The following is a 23,570-nucleotide window of genomic DNA, read 5'->3' as shown; positions in this document are numbered from 1 at the left end:
AAATAAATTTATTTGTCCCATTAATGTAAAGTATGAAATTTCAAGTGTTTACTAATCTATATTTTAAATATGGGATTTAATTACAATTACACAGAAAATACTGAAAATAATGAAAAAATACAAGGCAGTCACAAAATTTTGTTTTTTAAGTACTACATTTACCTTTGCTGGTTTTAATGGTAGAAATACTTTAGATACTGATTTCACACTTTTATCATTTATAAACCTCCATCTTCCTTTCTGAAACACTGCCAGAAATAGTACTCATGGGACTCAATTCTAATTGGTTCAACAAGAGAAAGCTGACCAGCTTAACTACATCCTGCTCCGAGCAGCTGCCATCAAACAGTGCTGAAATCCCTCAGTTTTGTGTCTTCTGATGATAAAAGCTTTTAGTACTGGAGAATATCACAAAGAAATAAACTGAACTCAGAAGTACTGTGGATATAATTATTTCTCTGGCTTTGTTTCAAATACCTAAACAAAAAAGTAGTTGTTCTAAAAATTGCTCTATTCCAATTATCACCTACCAATTAACCAAACAAATGGGCATGATGACTCAGAACAGAACTTTTTAGAGGAATTAAGTATTATTACCAAATTGCATATACAGAAAATGAAAATCAGAAATCCTGCACACTGCAGTCTGTATCTCACGTTAAAACTTAATTCTTCTTTTCCCTTTCAAGTAACAGTTCTAATACCAACAGTCCTACATTTTCAGAGAGAAAAGTTACTGACAAAAGCTAGAGAAGTAATAAATGTTCTAGAATATTCAAATGTTCAACTGTATTCAGATAATGTAAAACTACTCAATCTGCCTACAAAATAGGCAAAATTCAAGACATATGTATTCCCTCCTTGAAATCATCTGTATTTTACATAGTCATTATTCTACAATAATGTTTACCATAAATGATGAGCATTTTTCTACCCCTAGTTATTCAAAGCCCCTGGAGATTTCTCTACTCTCACAAATATTACTTGCAAGTGACCATATAAATCTCTCAACATTACCAAGCATTCCCTTCCCCAAAGACACACTTACTACTTAGATTACCAGAGGTTTCATGGGTAAATCACAGGAGGAAGTTACTTTAAAAGAAAAAAAAGTCTGAGAAGAGCCTTCATACCAAGTATGTCTTCAAAAGAGTGAACAAACAAACAACACAGCACACTTCAGGATTGTGATCACACTTCAGACACTCGTTTCATTCCTACTGATTAATGCCCTCCTGTCGGGCAAATTACAAGAGAGGATTGATAATAAACATTATGCTCGTGTCTTTGTAGAGAAAATACATTCTTCATACTCTATAATTTAGTAACAGAAGAAATAGGCTGTTTTAACAGTATGAATTAATGGCAAAATGTATTTTAATAAATGTTCCTTCCTCCACTCAGCAACCCACCATAAACATACTGTATTAACATGTGGGACTCAATGCCCAGAGAAAAAGGTTCTTACTTTGAGATGGCCCTAAAGAAAACCTAACTCAAACTCTCCAGAAATATTCCTCTGAAAATTTCACAGGATCATTAAGTCATCAGCTGTAAGGAACACATGGAACTCATCTAATCCTCTAGGAAACCACACTTCAAGCCAGATGTGATAACCAAGACCGATTCAAGTAAACCACAGCCTCATCTAGACAAGTCTCAAAAACCTCCAGTGATGGAGATTCCATAATTTCTTTTGAGTATTCAGTTCTGGTCCTTCACTGTGTGTCAAATGAAAAGATTTCTTCCTCATGTCCACACTGAACCTCACCAGGTGCAATCTTAAGACTTTACTGTAGCTGCCCATTATTGTGATGCGGCAAGGATTATCAAGAGCAGACTTGTAATCATAATACTAATACATTTGACCTTGAGCTACAATTAGGGCAGGGGAAGGTGAGACTAACCTAGAGAAACTGTACTTCCAGCTTGCTAAAAAATATTTAGTAAATGCACTTAAACATCATTCGTAATTCCCACTAACTTCTAACTGTTAGATTCACTCTTCTCAGTAAAATATCTAGGGGCAAACACTAAAATTTTAATATTCTTAGCAACTGCTAATCAAAATACACCTCGAAGCATATACATCTCTAATCCTCCTCCCATTCAGCTGCTTGCCTCCATCCAAGTGCTGTGCATTTGAACTGGGACATCAAACACCACAGAGGATGCTAAAAATAAGTAAACAAGAAAAAAAATCCTCCATCAGTAATAATAATTTTCTAACTATATAAATCAAAATAGAGCAAGGAAGAACAGCACTATAGCAATATAACACCTGCTCTGCAGAGAAGAGCAGGATTGAGGCTCTGCAGTCCCAGACTCGGGATATGAAGATGCTGCACTTCGGCAATTTCATTTCTCTCACAGCACATATGGGAGATGTCAAAGACGTTTTGCAGAGGTATCAGCAGATGCCTGGAGAGCAGCTTGATCAAATGCTTACAGGACAAATTCATTTTTCAGAAGTTCAGCCGCTCAGGAAGGGGATCACACTGCAATAAAAGCTGTTACAAATCCCGACTCTGAACCAATAAAAGGCGTCAATTTGCACACATCAGTGCAGACCTGCTCCACAGAGTGTTCTGCTACTTATCATTTATTATAAGTGTTTTGAGCTGTACTAAGATGGAATACCAAGACTGTGAAGGTTTAAAATATCTGCATCTTTTAACATAGGCCACAATTTTACAGCTACTATTCACAGACTCCCTATTATATAATATCTTCTTTACAAAGAAAGCCTCTTTCGATAAAAGACAGTAATTAATTTCTCATTCTGAAAGCAAACACACATCGTATGTAGATTTACAGTGTAGGTTTGGAGGATCAGGAGGACACTAAACACCGAAATTAAGAGACTGGCTTGGGGTCCACAATCACTGAAGACACACATACACCATTTGTTAGTAGACCTGATGGTTGTAATTGCTTCATCAATTTAAAAAAAATTGGTTTTTAGAGCTCTCTTTGGTAGATTCACTACACCACGAGCATAACAAAGTACATAGAATATCTTAGCATACCCAGGGCTTTCCTCAATAATATCTAAATACATCTTTTGATGCATGTTCCTCTTCCATTTTTTCTGATTTATGAGAACAAGGGAAATTGCCTACCAGCTTTCTACAGCAAAGCAGAGTATCAACATGCACACAAAGAAAGATAAATAGGGGCAATACTTGTTTCAGATGACCAAAGTCTACTTCTTAAATTAGGACCAAGCTCTGTGCTTCCTTTTGTGTTAGTTCAATGATCTGTTAGATTGGCTCAGTCCATCTCACAGAACTTCACCTTTGAGAAACCAACCTATAAATGTCAGTCTAGATTAAGACAGAACAACAAGCCCATTTCCATCTGCTTAAAAGATGTTCTGTTTTCCCTGGAGGAAATTCACATACTGAACAACCAGAATGCTGCAAACAACAGGAGACACAGGAGTTTATGTTCCTTTTGCACATTTGCACAAGGTGAGATGTGGAAGGAAGTATATGATTCTCTACATGAATGCTCATATAGTCTGCCATTTGACAATTTTACACAGGAGGAAAAAAACCCCAGCAAACAAATAAAGCAGATCATATAACATCAATTTTGATTTTTTCAGTTCTCATATTGGTACAAAGGTTCTATAAAAGCCCTGGAAAAAAAAAAACAAACTAAATTAAGTGTTTTGCTATAATAGCATGTAATTAGACCTATAGGTTAAAATATATGTGACTGTATGTGGACTCAGAAAAAAACTTCCATTCTCAAATAAGAACACACATTCACTGGCAATATTGAAAACTGGAAGAAACACATGTATTCTTTGCAAGCCCTTGGTAATTAGGATGATCAACAATATTTTAAAAATCCTAAGATATCCAAGCTATAGCCATTTTTATGAATAATAAAACCTCAGAAGTCAAGAAGTGAAGAAAATAACAGTAACACTAGAAAAGTCAAGCTGTCAGATTACAGACTTGATCCTTCAAGACAGACAGCACATAAGCAATTCCACTTAAGTGAACAGGACCACTATAACATTAAAATGTTAAGAACATTGCTAACTGTCTGTTGGGACAGGGATCAGAATGTCCAGTTGCTTGTAGCATCTGAGGAACCTGGAAAAAGGCTTGGCACTGGGCTGGCCTCCAGCATCCAGCAGCTCCTTCCCACCATGGTGGAGATGAGAAAATCTAGACTCGTGATTCAACACCTTTTTAAAGCAGGGTATTCCTAACCATTCTTGTGAATCCAAACTATTGCATGTGCCTAAAGGGTCTGAACAGTTCTGAACACAATTTTCAGAATTATATGCATGCAGCTGCACATAATTATTGGAATTTGAATAATACTCAAGCAGCCAAGCATCTATGTGGTTATTTCGGTAGGCATATGATGATGAAATTATCTTCACATTTTCCCAAAATACATCTCTCAGTCTTTAGAGAACCTTAATTTAGTTCAAACAGTATTTTAATGCATTATTATTTTTAACTCACTCCATGAATTCTTTTATGGAATTCTTTTATGAATCTTTTTGATTCATTTACTTGTTTTGACTGACAGAGCCACATTTGCTCACCCACCTCGAATGCAGCTCTGGGCTGCCATTGTTGTATTTACTTCCTCTTTCCCAGACACCAAAATCTGGTACACGATAAGACCTCTCCACACAAAACACAAGGTTTTGGATAAAGGACACCTACAGGAAGAAAAGGAAAAGTGATTGAAGGAAAATGAAACCAGTTTTTCTATTAATTTTTTTTTCCAAGACACAAAACAGTTATTCCTCAGCCACCATAATTCCATCGATTTCTGTTTGAATCCAGAGCATGATGTACCCAAGCTCAGGTATTCTCCTTAAGACCAGTTCTTAATCACAAAATATTAAGAGCTCTCCAAATGAGGTGACAATGTGAATTTATGCAAAAATTCTTCCAAAGCCAGGGATAAAAATTATTTCATATTCAAGACACATATTTGGAGAGCTACAAAAAGGTGAGCTTTCAAAAAAGATTTATTCTACGAACTTCAGAATCCAAAAGAAATTATATCCTGCAAGATTAGGACAGAAATCTTGGTGCTGTTTCTAAATTAATTCTAAGGGAGTCGACATGCCAAAGTTTATTATATTAGCTCCAGATAATACACACTTATGCAGATTCAAACACCCTTCTTTATAAACATGAATAAAACCCTAAACTAATTTATTATAATTAGACTCTCCATGGATCAACATGTTTCAACTGAATACTAAGGTATTGAAGGGTATTTTAAGATATTTAAGGTGTATTCAACTATAGTTGGGGACCTATTTAAGCAGATAATTTTTACTCATTTGCTCTGTTGAAAAAGACATTTGGAGTTGCTCAACTGTAGAAAAATTAAACTGATCATAAGTTTTACAGTTCAGTTCAAACAGTCCACAGATTAGAGCTTGGAGAAAATTTAACCACAAACACAAAATTTACGCTGGTTCATCCATCTAAATTATTCTAGGGGACTCTTTGATAAAGAGAATATTGCAGTGGCTAAATACACAACCATATTAGGGGAATGACAGAGAAGGATCAACTTTACTGCAGTCATGTGGTTTTTATTTTTTTAATGAGCTACAAAACAAAACCCAAATCTTTTACTGAAAGGTATTTGCTTGCATTTTCATTTATCTTTATACTTCTGTTCGGTCTTTTCTCTCAATGTTCCTTTAAATCTTAAAAATTTTGTATTTCAGATGCACTCTTTATGCTAATACCAGTCCATCAGCAATATTATAATTCTAGACACACTTGTCTCTCTATATATAATATGCCTCTGCTAAAATTTCACTATGGGATGCACATGTACAATTACCTGTACCCTAAATCTTTTCACAGCTATTACTTTCAAGAAAACACTGTCCCACTCCTTAGATATGCCCATTCCTTAGACATTCATCTCTGTAATTTAGCATTTGGTTGTATTAAAATGAACTTTCTGTGAATGAAGCCAGGATACCCAGTGATTAAGGGTGTGGCTTCTCCTATCTCTATCAATAACCGAAATTGAGATGTATCAGCTAAATGAAGAAGGAAAGAGCACCACACAGAAATATATAACTTTACTGATTACTTCTACCAGTGATGATGAGCGGAACACACATAAAAAAAAAGTCAATTAGACATTTTATGAGACTAACTAAGGGTTTCCAAACAGCAGATTTACAGAAAAAGGCAGCAGAGAGCTTGTTGCAAACCAAAACCTTCAGAAAACAATTCATTCATATCACAGGCATGTAAATGCTATAACCAAGTCAATTCTCTGGCACTTACAGAAATTATGGATTGTGTGTGTTAAGCTTATTTATCCATAAGTCAAGCATGTGGAGATCAAGGTGCAATAAAGAACACACACACAGCATGGATGACTGCAAACACTCATGTAACTGTTTAACCTGTGGATAACTGCTCTCACTCATTGCCACAATCATACACTGTTATCTTTGTTATGGATGCAAAGACATGATTAAATTAATTTTTCAACTGCCAACAGATGAAACTGGAGGGTAACTCACTGACAGCTGCCATGCCTGACATCAAGCAGGCAGGGATTGCCTCTAAAGCCAAGAGTTGTGTGTACAAACATATTTCTGCAGACAGCTTGCCAAATATCAGCCATCTGCCAGCACCTTCCACTGGGCAAGCACTGGTTCTCCACGGAAGGAAAGAGCCTAAATACACCCTGTAATGGCATCATTGGGAAGAAATCTCCAGCTTGGTGTCTGGGTAGCAGATTGCCACATCCACAATGCCCCTATGTGAACATTCTCTAAACACACAGGGAAACTTGGAAATACTGTCATTATGTGGAGTTATAAGATCTGAGAATAAAGGCAACTGTTGGAGCTACACAGAGAATAACAGAACATATGGGTCTGTGGTAAAATAATCTTGTATAAATCCCCATAGTCCAGAGATTTATAGGGTACAGTTGCAAAGAAAACTATATCCTGACAAGGAATGAATATCCACTGACTGGAGAGTCTGTACACGTGCACTTTTTCTGCAGAATCTGTAATTAAATACAAACATCTGGAGGATAATATAAATTATATATCAAGCTAAGTAAATACTTAATTATATACATTTGCCTCCTCACAGACATAAAGGCAATTCAGACAAAATAGGATAGACCTATCATATGATCTAACTAAGCAAGAAAGGAGACGTTGCAACATTCAGTTCTCTCATTATCTAAAAAAAAACCCAGATTAATGAAGATGCATGTTTTAGAAATATAATACAAATACACCGTTACTGGAAAATTCTCCCTTTTTTTTAAAAAGGTAGTACTATAAGCGCAATTAAGCTTTTTAAGGCAATACAGCAGCAATTATTAAATAGAACAGAGTAAATTTAGACAAATCCAGTTTAGGAAAACTGGAAGAAAAAAAATTTTAAAAAAACACATACATCTGTGCTTTCCATTCTGTATCAAAACACAACCTCATTTTAGAGCAGGACAGCAGGTTGTCCTCACATGACTTGTCCTCAAGTCACAGCCACAGTGGCTATTATTATCTTATTTACAGAAGAGTTAACAATCTCTACAAACATCTCTCACCATGACACAAAATGGGTTTTTTTTTCAATTGAAGAAACAGCAAAAATTCTTAACACCCACAGGTTCATATGTATTTGAACAAAGTCCTTCAGCTTTCCAGAAAATTAACCCCATTATTTATTGTATTGAAATTCCAGAGGACAGGATGTACTGACAGTTTGAAATAATGCGGAAATTGAGAACAACATAAGTAGAAGTTAACTGTTCTAATAGACCTTTTAATTCTTGACCTTGTACCTTTCAGAAATAGCAGGGAACTATAAAAGTTTTCAATGTCATGTTACATTTACTCTTTGCATATTTAACACCTTTTCAGCTATTACTTTATTGCACTATCCATTAATTCATCTTTTCTGACTTACACTAAAAGCAAATAGTACCTGCAGTGTATTTTCAGAACAATTATTTTACAGTTGATAATTAAATAAACCCAAGAAAGAACACAAACAACTTGAAGCACGTGTTTTAGGATCAGAAATCGATTTGTACCTCGTCTGTGTTGTAGATAATCTGCAGCCCCGAAGAGATCATCTCAACCAAATAGAGGAGAAATAATGACAAGGCATTGATCTGAAGTAATTAAACACAGAAAGGAAACTATAATTAACTTTATGTTTATTGGAGTCAGATAAACAAATTAAATGTGGTATTATTCACTAACAAAGATGGTCTCACTATAACACAGTTTTGCTTCTTCAAAAACATTATCCTAGACCTAATGATGGGGAAACAATTGACAGGAAAAAATGCCACAAAGAAGCATTGTCCTCTAAAACTTCTGATGTATTATCATTTTTTAAATTATTTCAAACTATGCTGTCAAAATATGCTATCAAAGCACACTGCTTTGACCCACAGGCAATCACTGTAGCCACGAGCTCTTTCATGTTTACATATATAGCCATTTCTTAGCAAGTAGATTACCAAAAAGGCAAGTATTACGCTGAATAGTATACAGCACACCTAGAAAGCAAATCACTTCATCCCTAGTGGGAATTTTAGTGTTATCAGCTGACAGGAGTATAATTACAATATTCAGATATGATTAGATTTGTGAAAAACTATGTTTTTGTAGCTGTACACAGCATTTATTATTAACAGTAATTACCTTCAGCAGCTATACGGATGAGCATCATGATGCCAATTCATTGATTAATCAAAGAAAACAGCTGGATTGGTTTTTTATTACAGAATTCTACTATAATTGAGAATTTGTATAACTCCAAAAGTTTCTCACAGCAACTTGCTTCAATGAGGTAAAAACCCACAATGTCAGTATATGAAATTTAGAGAAACCCTCCAGAACTTTTAATCCAGTTTTTTAACTGGATTCCTATCTGAAATATAGCAGATTAAAAATTAGGTCCAAATTTTAAAAATTTGGGGATTTAAATTTGGAGATTTAAATACCCCTGTCTCCACTTCCTTAATACAAACTGAAAAGCACCAAGTACAGCAATAAGAGCTACATAATATATTCTGTTTTTCCCAACTGAATCCCTTAAGTTACTCTGTACCCTGTTGTCTCCACAGAGCTGAAAACCCTCTATTTCTTGATGTGTGCTGATGACAGAAGCGAATGTGCATTCATATTATGGGAAGGGTTGAGCTGCCACAAAAACCAGACTAAACTCTCATATACTGCTCCCCAGCTCCCAAAATTTTCTCCTCCTACAGATAAAAGATGTGCATTTTCAGGGAGCTTCACAAAGAAGTCCAAAATGCTAACTCAGGATAACTGCATAAAGCATTTTTCTCAGAACACACACTGTCTGAATGCAACACGTTTATTGTACAAACTATTCAAGTAACGTTGTCACCATGAAATTAAATAATTATCAACCTACTGTCAGTTCTGAATAACTTCACTAGCAATTTCTGAATGAAAGACTACGCAGACTAAGGAATGCAAAATAAGGCCACGAAAGCAAAGAAGGGTCTGAAAGTGAAGAAGAGAGGGAGGGAAAAAAAGAAAGGAGTAGATCAAAACTTTGAAAAATGAAAGACTAAAACATCAAATTAGGCAACGAATCTGACTAGGAACCATTACACAAAGAAGTGAACAATTCCTAGCTAGACAAAGCTGTTGTCAGGGTACATTAAAATCTTTACTATGAATGAAAATTTCTCAAAGTTATGGAAAATTAAGCTGGGAACACTCATGTTCACTGTAAGATTACACTAAATCTTTCACTTTACTGACTACAACATTTTTTTGCCAGGAGTATTTATTGACAGCCCTCTGTTGCTCTCAAAAGAAGAAACTTTGTAAACATCCAACCATCTACCTCTACAATCCCACAGTTATTTCAGTACCTTCTGACCAAAACATATCACTGAGTTATTTGAAAATAGTCTATCTTTCACAAAAAGATGCAGAAGGAACCTCAGTTTTACCACATACAGCACATTCAGCACAAGTCTAACCAAATTGAGACAGCTGCATTATGGAAGAATAGAGACAACCATAACATTATTAAAAATCAGCCAAATTTTTACATATGCATGCATGTGTTACCTGAAGGTGCCCATACTCCTCATGGGACAACACCTCATCTCCAGTGTGTGCACTGAACACAGAATGCAGACATGCAGATGGTTTGGGGTCTTGCTTAAATTTCTGAACCTAAAGGTCAATGAAAGGCAAAACATAAAATCAAAGTCAATAATGTCAATATGATTGGTAAACACAAATTCACTATATATTTCAGGTATTAAAAAATTCCTCCATATGGCCACTAAGTAAAACTCATAAACAAGAGTTCCTGACACTTAACAGAATCTATAGTTATCATGTCTATTCCATGAACACATTAAATACATATCAGATCATAAGTCACATGTTCATTAGCAACAGAATACAACATCTGCAATTTTTTTTACAAGCAGTAACATCTGTTCAAGTCATGTCTTGGGCATATATAATTCCTATTATTATTAAAAACCATCTTCCTTCTACATGAGGTCAGCACATACACAGTCTCTCAGAATAAAGTCCAGTTTGATTTATTTCTTTTAGATACCAGAAAGTGTTTATTACTACACTGTGGGAAAAGAAAAGCATCTGTAGTAAACAAGACAAAACCTGACAAGCAGGATGTCAGCAATGTGACACCTGTGTTAATCTAACACTCATTATTTCTATCTGCACTCAGCATCCTCAAAAACTAACAACTGCATGTCAAAGAGAAAAACAACAGCTCAAATGCAACAAGATCAATTTAGGTCAAGATTATTTAAAGATATGAGACCACAAAGAAACAAACTATGAAAAAAGAAAAAATATGTCAGCATAAATACAACTGGCAACACATCTGATTTGCTTATTATTAATGTTACTGGTATCACATGCCTATGAACTTTTCATTTCAGTTTGTGTGCTCAGCTGTGATGAAGGCTATGTGGTTACATGAAAACTATTTCTAATAATACAGTTAAAAGTCAGTTACATGAAACTTAACATAATCATACGGAATATACACATTTAACTAATTCTAGAATTACTGCTAACCACTATGCAAAATAACCCACCATATCTAAATTTTAAAAAGGAGAATCCCTGAATATTCAAGAATATTCAGGATATACTCACAAGAGGACTATGGGTTCAGTAAATCAACTGTGTTACAACATAAGTAAATTACTGTTTCCTTATTCATTTTGGGCTGTTGCCCTTCTCAACTTACATCATTAAGTCAAAGAATACTGGAAAGTGGCTGCTAAAGAAACCAAGCAAAATAATCAAAATGATCACCTAGATAAGGAGAACATCCACAAAAGCAATAACCAAGATAACAGTGCAAAGAAAAGTCTCCAGCCTTAACTAAAAGAAGTTCTGCACCTTTCCATTTAATCACTAAAATGACATAAAACCATCCACAACTACTAATGGAGTAATATTTAAATAGGATAACTAACTGCAAAATGAACCCCAAGAAGTTTCAAGTACACCCTGCACTTTACTTCACCAAACACTCGTGCCTTCTACACCCTAAAACAATGCTGTGGCCTGACAACAACGAAGCAGCTGTTCTGAGCTGGGCCACACAGTAGCACTGCCTTCCCCCTTGGAATTTTATCTCTATTTAGAAGTTACTTTTCACAGTTTAATTAATCCCCCAGACTGAAGCCAGTGCTTGTGTCCACACTCCAGTGTTTTACCTTATCGGCCTGCCGCATGTAGCAGTAGAGAATTCCTCTCATGCACTTTATAGCAGAATGCTCCAGCTCATGAGTCCTCCCCTTGTCATCATCAATACGCCTGGGGAAGAGAGATAACTCATAAAACAAATTGGAAATGCATTAGCAGGGAAAAAAAGGAGACATTAATGCTTTGGAATATTAAGTATTTAACTAATGCTGTTGCATAGTGGTGCCCTCACCCCTATCAAGATATTTATTGCCCTATTCATCCTTATTAAAAATAATAATAATAATAATAAAATGAGGGGGTTTTTTGCAGTTTGTCTTGCAACTTACACAAACATTCCTATTTCAAAATCTAAAAAGAAAAATAAATCAGTATTGATATATCGTTCAGTCTCTTGCAAGGAAATGGATTGTTAATCCCTGCATCAAGCCTGCTAATGCTCTGAACTCTCCTACATTTGAAACTAGCAGTATTCCTTGAGTACAATTTGCCAAGAAAATCTATTTTTAATAGCATGCATTAATGTCTCTGTTACAAATACTGGTACTAATTACATCATACAAAAACCTGTTTACTTACCAGAAGTAGAGTGACATTTTTAACCTAGTCCTTACATAAACATTCTTATTGAGATTCGGAAACGTACCATCTCTATGGGTTTACGAATCTATTTTTGATAAAGCTTCATCTTTTAAACCTTTCCTGGGGAACTGAATAACAGAAAGAATGTAAGAGGTGTGAGTTGAGAGGTGACTCACCTGTAAGCAAGGGCCAATGCCCAGGCACAGGCAGCACAGTAAAGACTGTCGTGTACCTTTGCCTTTTGGTTATCCACATAGGTCTTGGTAGGAAACAGACCTGTGGTTGGGCTCTGATGGAGCAGCAAAGTCGATTTAACTGGAAAAAAGGAAAAATAAAAAGGCTAGTAACAACATTTATATTTCTTCCAGTTTCTAAACTGATTTTCAGGAATAAATCAAGGCGTGAACAACCTGTTGGAGCATGTACAAAGAAAACAAGAGGAAGAAAGGTAAGGAGAAACACAAAAAAATTTGCCATGTTGTTTTTTCAGTCAAACTAGACCTTTTTACAAAAAAACTCAACAGTATTCAAGACTATTTACATGACTCTGTTCTAGCACAACCCACTTTGTGTAGAATCTCCACAGTACAACCCAGTAATTTCCTCTTTACGAAAAGAGACGAAAAAAGTGATTACAGTATGACAACTGCCTCCCTAATCATTTAGATACTTTATCTCTCCAGAACCTTACATTCATAAAAATCACAGTTTTAACTTAGGCCATATGATTGTACTGACATAAAAATAGAACAAGAATGAAATTTTCAGGTTGTCAAAACTTACTTAGAAAAAAAAAATATTACCTTGATTCTTTCTGTACTTTAATATTTTCCATTTTGTGAATTGTTTTCCTAAATTAATACAATAACCAGCATGCTACAAGATTGCAACTGGGCTTACTGCCCTCAAACATGACCTTTCTAACAATAATCTGTACAGTATAAAACAGGAAAGCAGGGGGTGTTTTTCCCAGATTATTATCAAGCATTTATTTTAAAAAAGCCTCTTTATGTATATATTAGAAATTAAGTATTCTAAATTAAAATTACAATGTTTTATGGCTTTTTGAATTATATGCTTTAGTGCCTTGTAAAAAAAATTATTCCAAAATAAAGTATAAATTCAATAGTAACTTTTTACTCTGGCTGCAGCATAAGCGCCTGACAGATAAATAGCAAGCACTACCACACATTTGCTGCTGCCAAATCGAACAGTCATCTCTGTAAGAAAGCTAAAAGCAATGCACCTACAAAAAGCAGCACATGTATGGATAGACTGGGTACAACTCACACTGAGCTAAAGGAAGGGAATGTCATCCCACAATTTTAAAATGATGGCAAGACTGTCCACTATTCTATACTCTTGCCTGAGGAAAATTTAAATTTTAAATACTCAATTGCACAGCCATTAAAAAAACCTTCATTTTAGAATACAGGAAGGACTTCATTATAACACAAACCTCCTAAAACCCCAAACAATCAAAACAAATCATTGCTTCTTTAACAGTTTTGGCTTAAAATAACCTCATAATGAAAAGAAAAAACACTGAAGTTGATTTAAAGTAAGTTAGCTAACAAATAAAATTTCAGCACAAAACACATTATGGCACCATAACAAAAAAGAACTTCTTACTGATCACCTGCCAAATTGTTTTAAGTACTATCAAAAAGCTTTTTTCCATTTAAATTTTTCCTCAGCTGTATCGGGTTAATGCTGCATTACTAAGCTACCCTTTTATCCAGAATAATTCTAAATTCAGTCTTCAGCTGAGCTGGATTTCCAACAGACATTTTGATTTTCAGCAAGAAGTGTAACACAGCCCTCCAGTCTTTGCACCTTTCAAACTCCCAGCAGAAATTTAGGAAACTACCCTTGAGTAGGAATAACACAGTGCTGATATTTACCATGAAAACATCAATTCTAACTCCTGACTGGGGTAGGTCAAACATCAAACACTTGTCAGCAGATAACCTTTGTCCATCCCCATCCAAGGCCATCACGTGCAACTCAGAATGTATTTGCAATCTGACAAATGCCATCATTTTGAACACTATTTGCCACTCATGATTTTTCAAGCAGTGTATGAAATATCCAAGATACACACATTACATTAGCACAGGAATCTCATGAGGAATTGTATCCCTTTACCTCTCAGTAAATAAAAATCCTTATTAAGGACTCCTGATATTATTTTAAGACAAAGCTAATGACTTTCATAAGCACAACTGTAAATATTTTAGTGAGTTACACTGAAAATCTTTCATGGTAGAACTACTATTAACTTACCAATTCTATAGTAATGATTTAATTTATCCCATAGACTTTCCCCCTCTGGCTTTAGAAGGTTAATACTTTTAAGTGGCTCATAAATTGAACCTAAAAGAAGAAGAAAAAACAAAACACAATCAAGATCAGATTTAGTTTCATAATTCTACTATTGCTAAGAATTAGTACAACATGGTATTTTTCCTGCATGTTATCCAAAAGCACAATTTATCACATTTCAATGGAAACAAAAAAAGTTATCTCTACAATCTCAGGGAATAGATTTCTATACACATTTTTTCCTACAGTACCTGTCTACACAAATCAGACCTCCATCTGGATCTCTAATGCCCTGTTGATACCCAGCTACAGCAAGTGCCACATAAATGTATAGTTAATTATGAAAGATAGCTATTAAATGCTAAGAATTTTATAGGAACATTTGCTTAGAACTTAAGTACACTACAGACAAAATTCCTAACAATACGTAGATAAACATAAGGAAGAGGAACAAAAGTAGACTAAATTTAGCTATTATTTCCCTACCTGCCCTCTAAAATAGTGAACATGTACAAGACCATCAACATTTTACCTAATCCAACCTCGTTTGCACCCACCACCACAGTTATCCCAGCTGATCTCATATTTTGAATGACAAAAAGGGTTGGCTTGTTCCCACGTACTAACAGCGCTTAAACAACCCATCCAACAGATAAAGTCCCCAAATTACCTATATTGCAGAGAAATACAGTGCTATCAAATCCACATCTTTCCTTCTCAGTGTCCCACATATCGATTGCTTCCCCATTTACACCCAAGAAGTCAGTTTTCCTGATATCTGAAATGAGCTAGCTATTAAAAATTACTGTGGTGAACCATTTCCAACTTCTAATTTAAGAGTAACATACTGCTCTCCCTCCATCATCACTTGGGCTTTATTCAGTGTTCTGGATGGCAAGGTCTCCCACAGAGCCCTGTACTAAGAGGAAGAATGAGAATTTTCCCTTTCCGGACTGCATGCTGCCCTTCTGAAAAGCTCAGGGAATGCACTGCCAGGGAAGCCCAGCCAGCCAAGCATTTCTGGCAGGACACAGCTGAGTGCTCTATTCACACTGGCTTTTTGGAAATCCCAGCACATACCCAAGTATTAGACAGGAGATTGTCCATATTCAGGACTCTCATCCAAATGAAATGAAGAAAAAGAAATGAAAAAGTGTTCAAGAAACAACTGGATGTGGCACTCAGTGCCATGGTCTAGTGACAAGGTGGTGTTTGGTCAAAGGCTGGACTTGATGATCTTAGAGGTCTTTTTCAACCTAATTGATTCTGTGAATGTGTGCAGAGACAGGAGCTGTAGGAATAAAGTCCTTTGGAGGGAGACAAGAAAATGTCTTTTGCCCCTCAGGAACTCAAACCTCACCTCCAATTTAGTATTTGCTTTTGCTTTGCAATCATAGGAGTTTTAAAAAAATGCACCCCTCTCTGAGCAGATTCCTGTAGGTCTGCTGTGGATGGATGCTCTGCTGATGCTTCCCAACACATCTGAGCTTCCCCTACAGCCTTTCCCTTCCTCACTGGGAGAGTTACAAACAACACATCCATGTGGGGAAGGGGCTGAGAGGGAAGAACAGAAAGCCCAGTTTATTAAAGCTGCCTAAAGGAACAAAGTAAAAAAAAATTAAATTGTTCAGTAACGGAAAAGAGAAACTTCTAATATATCACATCTTTCATATCTACTGCTAAAAACAACTAAAAAAAAAATCAACATTCTGAAGCAGTTTAAATCCATTTTTCAAAGCAATTTTATTTTTCTATTTCTTTTTGCCTATGAGTCCATACCCATGAGGAGATTCATAATTTATGGTGTTATACTATTAATTCAGTTATCTTGCAAAAGCACATAATACAGTGACCTGTGTAACTGTAATTTTATAAGGCAATTCAGTAAAAGTAGGACAGAATACACAAACAAAAAAATCTTCAGGAAGTCACTTACTGCATAAAAAGTAGCAAATTTATGAGAAATATTCACTTAATAGATTTTCAAAGGTAAAATAAAGATTCTCTTAGATTTGTTAACTGTGTAACACATGCATAGTACACCATCCTTCCATGTTCACTTGCAGACTGTTAATCCCAGTATTGCACCAGGAAACACAGCTGAGTATTCACAAGCACACACACACATATACACAAGTCAAAAGTTCCTAAAATAAAATTGTTCTAATTTACATACTTACCAGACAATCTGTGACCCTCTGTGGCCATCAGAGAAACAAAATAATGTTATCAAGAACAAAAAGAATATTCTTCTATTTCAGAGCATTCAAAGACTTCAACTTTAAGCAGAAAGAAGATTGAACGGAAAAAAGAGCACGAAAATGTCAAAGCACCACCATCTATGAATTATATTATTTTAGATGTTTGAAACTTTATTAACAGAAATATACTAAAACAGCCAGAGTAGACTGTTGATGAAATAAAAAGGTAAAATAAATTCATAGTTCGAGAAATCTGACCCCAAAAAAATAGTTTTATTCCTTGGAAGTATTCCTTAAAATAACTCCTACTATAAGTAGGAGAACTTGTTTAAATCAAAGTTTTCCACATCTTCTTCATTAATTCCCCATAAGCACCTATATATAGTTTATGTATTGTTTGGATGTCTACAGCATTCTCCTAGAGAAATCATGAGGTAAATTATGTTTCATTGCTATCACAACCTAATCAAAAGCAAGGAGCAGCAAACATGGAGTTGCTCCTTCCTTCTGGTTTGGAGTGAGCCCATAACAAAGTCCAAGCTATTTTTAAGACGGCTAAAAAAAGCCCATCTACAGTCTTCCCAAATCTATTTAACACTTCATTTCAGCAAGACTAAAACATGCCATAGAAAGCTATTTCCAATTACATATTTAAAATGGGTTTCCAAACTGGAAAAAAAAAATTACAAAAGCAAGACTGTAACACTCTAAACATAACAGAATGACATATGCAAATAGTACCCTGGAGGTCTGGGGTTGTGTGTTAGCATTCGGAAGAAACAGAATCAGCACATTAACTTTAAACACTGCTTTTCATAAATAAATCACTTCATTGTAACCATACAGTGTGGGTTTTATTGTAGGTAAATAAGTACATATACTAGGAAGTAACAAAAACCCTATTTTGTTGATTTAGTTTTTCCTCAGCTGTCTAGCAGTGGAACAACCCCATCCAACATTTAAATGGGGTATGTGGGAGTTCAGCTCTTCTTCCACAACGAATGGAGTGTGCCCATTATTTCCTTACACGACAAGTGGATTGCTGCAAGGCAGTTCCTACTTCAAAATCAGGGAAAAACCTGATAGGAAATCAAAGTGTTGCTTCCTGCACTAATATATTTCACATCTGCTAAGAGAACACTAAAAATCTTTATCGCAAGTCCAATTAAATCCCTGTCTGTCTTCAGATACTGCACTGACTAAATGCCCTATATCCATATTCTGAATGAAAATTAATCCTCTTTTATTTCCTACCATTTAGAGTTTCCAGAGTAATATGATTTCACCAATCTTCAAGTTGAAGAATTACTAAAAAGGACAGAAACTTCCTTTCAAAGTATTAGGGGACAGGACGAAATATCAAACAGCCCAGTAGCTGATAATCAATACTAGTGCAGAACTAAAGGAATAAACAGACAAGGTATTTCTGACTTAGTTAAGACGGCAAAAGTATAAGAAAACCTTATCCAGTAGATGAAATTGAAATGTACAATTCCAGGGGAAAAAAAATTACGATTTAATTATCTCTTCTAAGTAGAATATAAAACTGAAGGAAGTTAAGGAAAGCTCTCCAAGGTAGGCTATTAGCAGGGTAAATACCTATGTATATACAACCTCTGGAGGCTGAAAATATTATGTCATCCTGATGTTAAAGTATTTTCCCATCCACCTCATTTTTATTCCATTTATACTTGAGATTAGCATTAATTGCTCTTCAGGGAAGAGCTTTAAACTGTCTAGGTGTTTAGATTTAGAAGCTGTGGCCAACACGGCTTTTAAACAACCCTGCTCCCAAATTTGTATACACAGAAGCTTTGAACACCCACACATTCTTGAAAATGGCAGTAATCGGGGATACTAAAGAAAATGAAACAAAAGAATGGAATTCTGGACCAAGCCTATGGATAAAGATTTGAATAAACCCTCCTTGTTGAAATATACATATTTTTCAAAGTACAGAATTAAAACAAACAAACACTGCCCTGAAGTTTAATCACAAACAAATGGAAGCAACATGGCAAGAACATTATTTCCAATATTTCACATGCCAGAAGAATAAAAGAAAATGTTAATTTGCATCATTAAATCAGGACAGGCCAAAAGAAAAAAACCTGAGAATACAAGATTTCTTTCTAGATTTGATGAGAATTAAACTGACCACAGCCTCTAATGTGACACTAGTTCTGGATGTAATCCAACACTTGAGACAGTAAAAAGTTCTGGATCTCTGATCACTGTAACCCTCATTACCCAACATTAGTATGGGCAATAAATCTTCACATTACAGAAGCCATTGGAACCAAAGAGGATTTTATTTCTTCTCACAACAAAGTTTAAGAAATGGTATCACACAGGGATTTTTAATCACTACATACAGGAGAAACTATGATCTCATAGCTGACCCTGCTTTGAGCAAGAGGCTGGAGTAGATGACATCCTGACAACCCTTCCAAACTGAACTGTTCTACAATCTGATGAAAACAGGATAAGGAAACACAAGGAGAAGGGCTTGGAGAGGAAGATGCAAAATGTATCAAAGAATTCTTCCACCTGAATAGACAGTAGGAGTAAGCACAAGGTACAAATTGCTACCTCGGTTGACTGATGATAACAATACAGGTAAAAATGAGTAAAAGCTTGTATTAGCACTTAAACAGCATTGAAGTGACAAAGCTTTTAAACTATCATTTATCCAAAAAAAAAATCATGTGTTAGACTGTACATGTAATTCAATTAGTATTTCATAGAATCAGAGAATATCCTGACTTGCAGGGGACCCACAAGGATCACTGAAGTCCAGCTCCTGGCCCTGCACAGGACAACCCCAGCAATCCCACCCTGTCCTGAGAGCATTGCCCAAACACTCCTTGAGCTCTGGCAGCCTTGGGGCCAGGACCACTGCCCTGGGGAGCCTGTTCAGTGCTCGACCACCCTCTGGGGGAAGAACCTTTTCCTGAGATCCAACCAAACCTCCCCTGACACATTCCCATGGGTCCTGTTACTAGTCACTAGAGAGGACAAAGAAAAAAAATATGCACCAATTTATTTTGTCCCTTCTCTATTTCCTAATCATCTGAAGTTATTTCTCTCCACAGTGTATTATACTTAATGGAAATTACTGATTTCAGGATTTACAGTAACTAACAACACACAGAAGCTACTGAACACCAGAAGTAAAATACTGACCATTGTGCCAGTACACAGGAGCTTCATATAACCAAAATGCTAAAGTCTACTACACAAGCCTTGTAAATGCTACAAGCAAGGCAGGAAACCATTCAAGATATTCAAGGCAGGCACTGCCATTTCTGAGAACTCAAAACAATAGCTCTAAAAACTACTAAAAATGTTTATTTTGCATCATAACAACAGAAACATCAAGTGTCAATACAATAATTAGGAAAGAGTAATTATTTTTATTACAATGCCAACACTTGACATGTTCTCTGAGGTTAAGAGAGGAGAAACAGAAATGGCACAGGCAGGGCAGGGAAGTTCAAGTGATTCAGTGTGGCAAGAGAGCTGAAATCCCCTTTCCTGGTTACCCTCACTAGCACTTGAGCTGCTTCTGTATTTCAACAAGGACTGCACAAGAGTCCTATACAGCCTTCTCATATCAACTAGTTTAACATATGGATACATCTGTCCCCTGTCAAACTCCTTTCAAAATACAGAGTAATGGCCTTGACAACTGCCCTGTCATTGTAGTTTCTGTTGTACCTGAGGAGAAGCTGTGCCAGGGGGCTTTATTTTGCTTCCACTTAATTTCAAAAGTCAAGATTTGTAACAATTACTGACTTACTGGAAATCTTATTGCTTAGCTCTAAACTAGTCACATTGGGATTTTTTAGAACCCAATTCTAAACACCATTCTTAGGGCATCTTTCACATGACCATCATCTTAAAAGGGAAATTTCAGTTCAGAGATTATTACACAGAGATACTGACAGGAATACAAAACAGGAAGATTTGATAGTAGATTTCAATCTAATTAGATTCCAATTTTCAGAAATTTTCACTGAAAGAGTTCAAATTTTTAAGTTCTACTGTACAGTGCTAAAAATCTGCTAGCATAAAACATTGCACGAAACACAAAACACACAATTATTTTTTTGTTGAATTAAATAGCCACAAACAAAAACAAAACACAGAACTGCACACTTACCAAAGTTTAAAAAAGCATGCGCAGAGAAGGCTCTGTCATCATCCAAATTGGCCATTTCAAAGTGGTGCAGCTAATCACAAACGTCTCAGGCTAAGCTACAGTAATTTTCAAAACTGTTTAGTAAATGTTAAAGGCAACCAGCATTAAATTAAGTGAAAGCAATGTTAGTGGAGTTATTAACATGACAGAGTGCACAGCACAAAGTTTCATTTCATCTTATGTTTCCTTCTTCTACACTGACCTCTTGGTTTTATTATGCTTTTGCTTCCACAAAACTTATTTGAGTAAAAGGACACAGACTACAAAAAGTGCATATTTTGGATATTTGTCATTAGGTTTGTTATTTAATAGGAAATTCACTACTAACATCAAGAGGTGATGAATAAAATCTATTTCAAGATTAAACAAAAACAATGATTTAACTGGTGCATACAAAAGTGTTAAGTAATAGTGAGTGCAGAGAGCTAAAGCTCTGCTTGTGCATAGTGCTGCTTTTATCCCATGTGAAATCTACACCAGGATGTTTCTTGCAGTCATATATATTACTTATGGCACTTCATATCTCAGTTATTTAAAGTAAAACATCTTCCACTTTGGAATGTACAAAAAGAAAACAGTGTTTGTAATTATGATTACAAGTTTTTCCAAATTTTTAAAGAAGCTTACATTTTTTAAAGTAACTAAAATTTCAGGGAGTTCAGACTGGTCAACTGCTGAATATCTTTATAATCTAGTCCTAATCAGAGGATCCTAATAATTTGTTGCTAACAAATGAAACAGTATTTTATTGTTCAAGGAAGAAAAATAAAAAATTCTCAATAAAATTTGGCTTTACTGGCAAAAACGTAATTCATAATTTAATATACATAAACATGAAGATATGGATTACCTCCTACAGGATTGGGTCTTAAATGATACACTGTTGTTGGCTATAAAACATGAGTCATTCGTGCAGTTCAGGTACTCCACCTTTACTATATCTTATCCAAGCATCATACTTGGAAAATAATAATGCCAAACAAAACAGTGCTGTTTGTGAGCTGGGACTCTCCAGCACAGGCCTCAGCCAAACCAGATACTGGGGGAGTTTCAGTCATTTTCTGTGATTATCCCAACTATGACTCCTTCTGACAGGGCCAGAAAGGAAATAGAAGAGCTCTGAAGTTTACATAAATTTCAACATACTTATAAAGATACAGCAGTAAACTTGAAAAACAAGAACATGATTTTTAGTTTTAGATATGAATGTTACCTGAAAGATTATATATAAAATTTGATTTTTAAATCAACTCTATTATTAGGAAAACTTTTCAACTAAAATAATGTTTATTTCTTGACTGAGTTTCTTCAGTTATTATATAAATCTCTGTGAACAAATCTCTAGACAAATTTCTATGAACAGGGAAAGAAGGAATGACAGTAATCTGTCACTGCACAGAAGCCACTTTTTTATACATTTAACAACAAAGTCGCTGCAGCAGCAATTAAGACTCAAGCATTTAAAACCTGCATTTCCGCAGCCACAGGGCCTGAGCCTGCAGGGGGAACCCCAAAGTTCGTGTGCTGCTGTGGGGCTCGGGATTCACACACTCCAGACATGCAGGTTCCAGACTTGATTTTGCAAAGCTCTATGGCTACATTTGGCAATCAGCTTTCAGATAACAGCACTCTGTTAATAATCATAATCGGCCACAATGTAACAACTCTTTTAGTGGACCGCCTTAATCATGGAACTTGCAAATCAATACTACACATACATTGAACTTTTAAGGCCAAGTGAATCAGACCAGTCTTTAAACAATCCTTTAGAGACCCCATAAAGCCTCATTTTCTTTTCGCACTATTTGATCAGTCATTAACACAACAAAAACAACCAAACATGCAGGTAAGTAAATAACAATTGAGTTTTACAAGCATGTATGGTATATAAATAAAGCCCCCAGGGTTATTCTGGAAAACTGTTTCCATTAGAACAGTTAAAGCCCTACTAAGACTTTTTATTTCGAAAAAGTAATTCAAAACCCGATTTTTCTGAACTTTGGAAACTCAAGCCAACTCGGTAAACATTGCCCTTTCATTTAGGTCAGAATGGAGCTGCCACGTAGCCCAAGTTCAGAACAAGAAATCCTCAAGCCATAAAAAAGTTACCTTTATCCAAGGGAAAGCTGGCAAAAACTAGTACTTTTTTTTTTTTGCCTAAATACTTCATCTGTTCGACGGCTTTATACAACTGCAGTAATAAACACTGCCCCGAGCAGCTGCCCGTGTAGCCGTGGGGGCGAGTGACACCTGAGCGGCACCCGGGGCTGTGCCCCGCCAAGGACACGGGCTGTGGATCCCGGGAACACCTGGGGGTTCCAGGTGCCCCTCTCACCGCCGGGAGGGGCAAACAGCCCGGGACAGGTCGGGAAGGGCAAATGCAACCCGGGATGGGCCGAGAGCGGGGGCAGGAGTGCGGGAGCGGGGTGGTGAGCGACGGGAGCGAGCGGGACCCGCGCAGCTCCTCCCGGGCGAGCCAAGAGGTCAGACCTGAGCGCTTGGAGCGGGCGCGCAG

The 23,570-nt window shown here is 36.1% G+C and overlaps 1 protein-coding gene across 6 annotated transcripts in view; it reads right to left on the bottom strand.

The window, feature by feature from the left end:
- Nucleotides 1-21,124, bottom strand: part of PHKB (phosphorylase kinase regulatory subunit beta) — a 65,284-nt gene extending 44,160 nt beyond the window's left edge. For 2 of the 6 annotated variants that reach the window (XM_018084744.3, XM_018084754.3), the window contains exons 1-8: nt 21,017-21,086; nt 16,831-16,848; nt 14,612-14,701; nt 12,502-12,640; nt 11,755-11,854; nt 10,112-10,219; nt 8,083-8,163; nt 4,578-4,693 (exon numbers count right to left, since the gene is read on the bottom strand). In XM_018084744.3, the coding sequence (XP_017940233.1) occupies nt 4,578-4,693; nt 8,083-8,163; nt 10,112-10,219; nt 11,755-11,854; nt 12,502-12,640; nt 14,612-14,701; nt 16,831-16,848; nt 21,017-21,071 (707 nt within the window). In that variant the 5' untranslated portion in view covers nt 21,072-21,086. Of the gene's footprint in view, nt 1-4,577; nt 4,694-8,082; nt 8,164-10,111; nt 10,220-11,754; nt 11,855-12,501; nt 12,641-14,611; nt 14,702-15,182; nt 15,237-15,320; nt 15,397-16,830; nt 16,849-21,016 lie in introns of those variants that run through there. The other 4 variants (XM_025896353.2, XM_018084765.3, XM_018084759.3 and 1 more) reach the window with 3 other exon arrangements.
- Between the last annotated feature and the right edge of the window lie 2,446 nt (nt 21,125-23,570).

The sequence above is a fragment of the Manacus vitellinus genome, unplaced genomic scaffold (genome assembly GCF_001715985.3).
Source record: "Manacus vitellinus isolate BGI_N305 unplaced genomic scaffold, ASM171598v3 scaffold_10_pilon, whole genome shotgun sequence".
Lineage (NCBI taxonomy): Eukaryota > Metazoa > Chordata > Aves > Passeriformes > Pipridae > Manacus > Manacus vitellinus.
The sequence above is the reverse complement of the archived record's forward strand: the minus strand, read 5'-3'. Positions and strand labels throughout refer to the sequence as shown.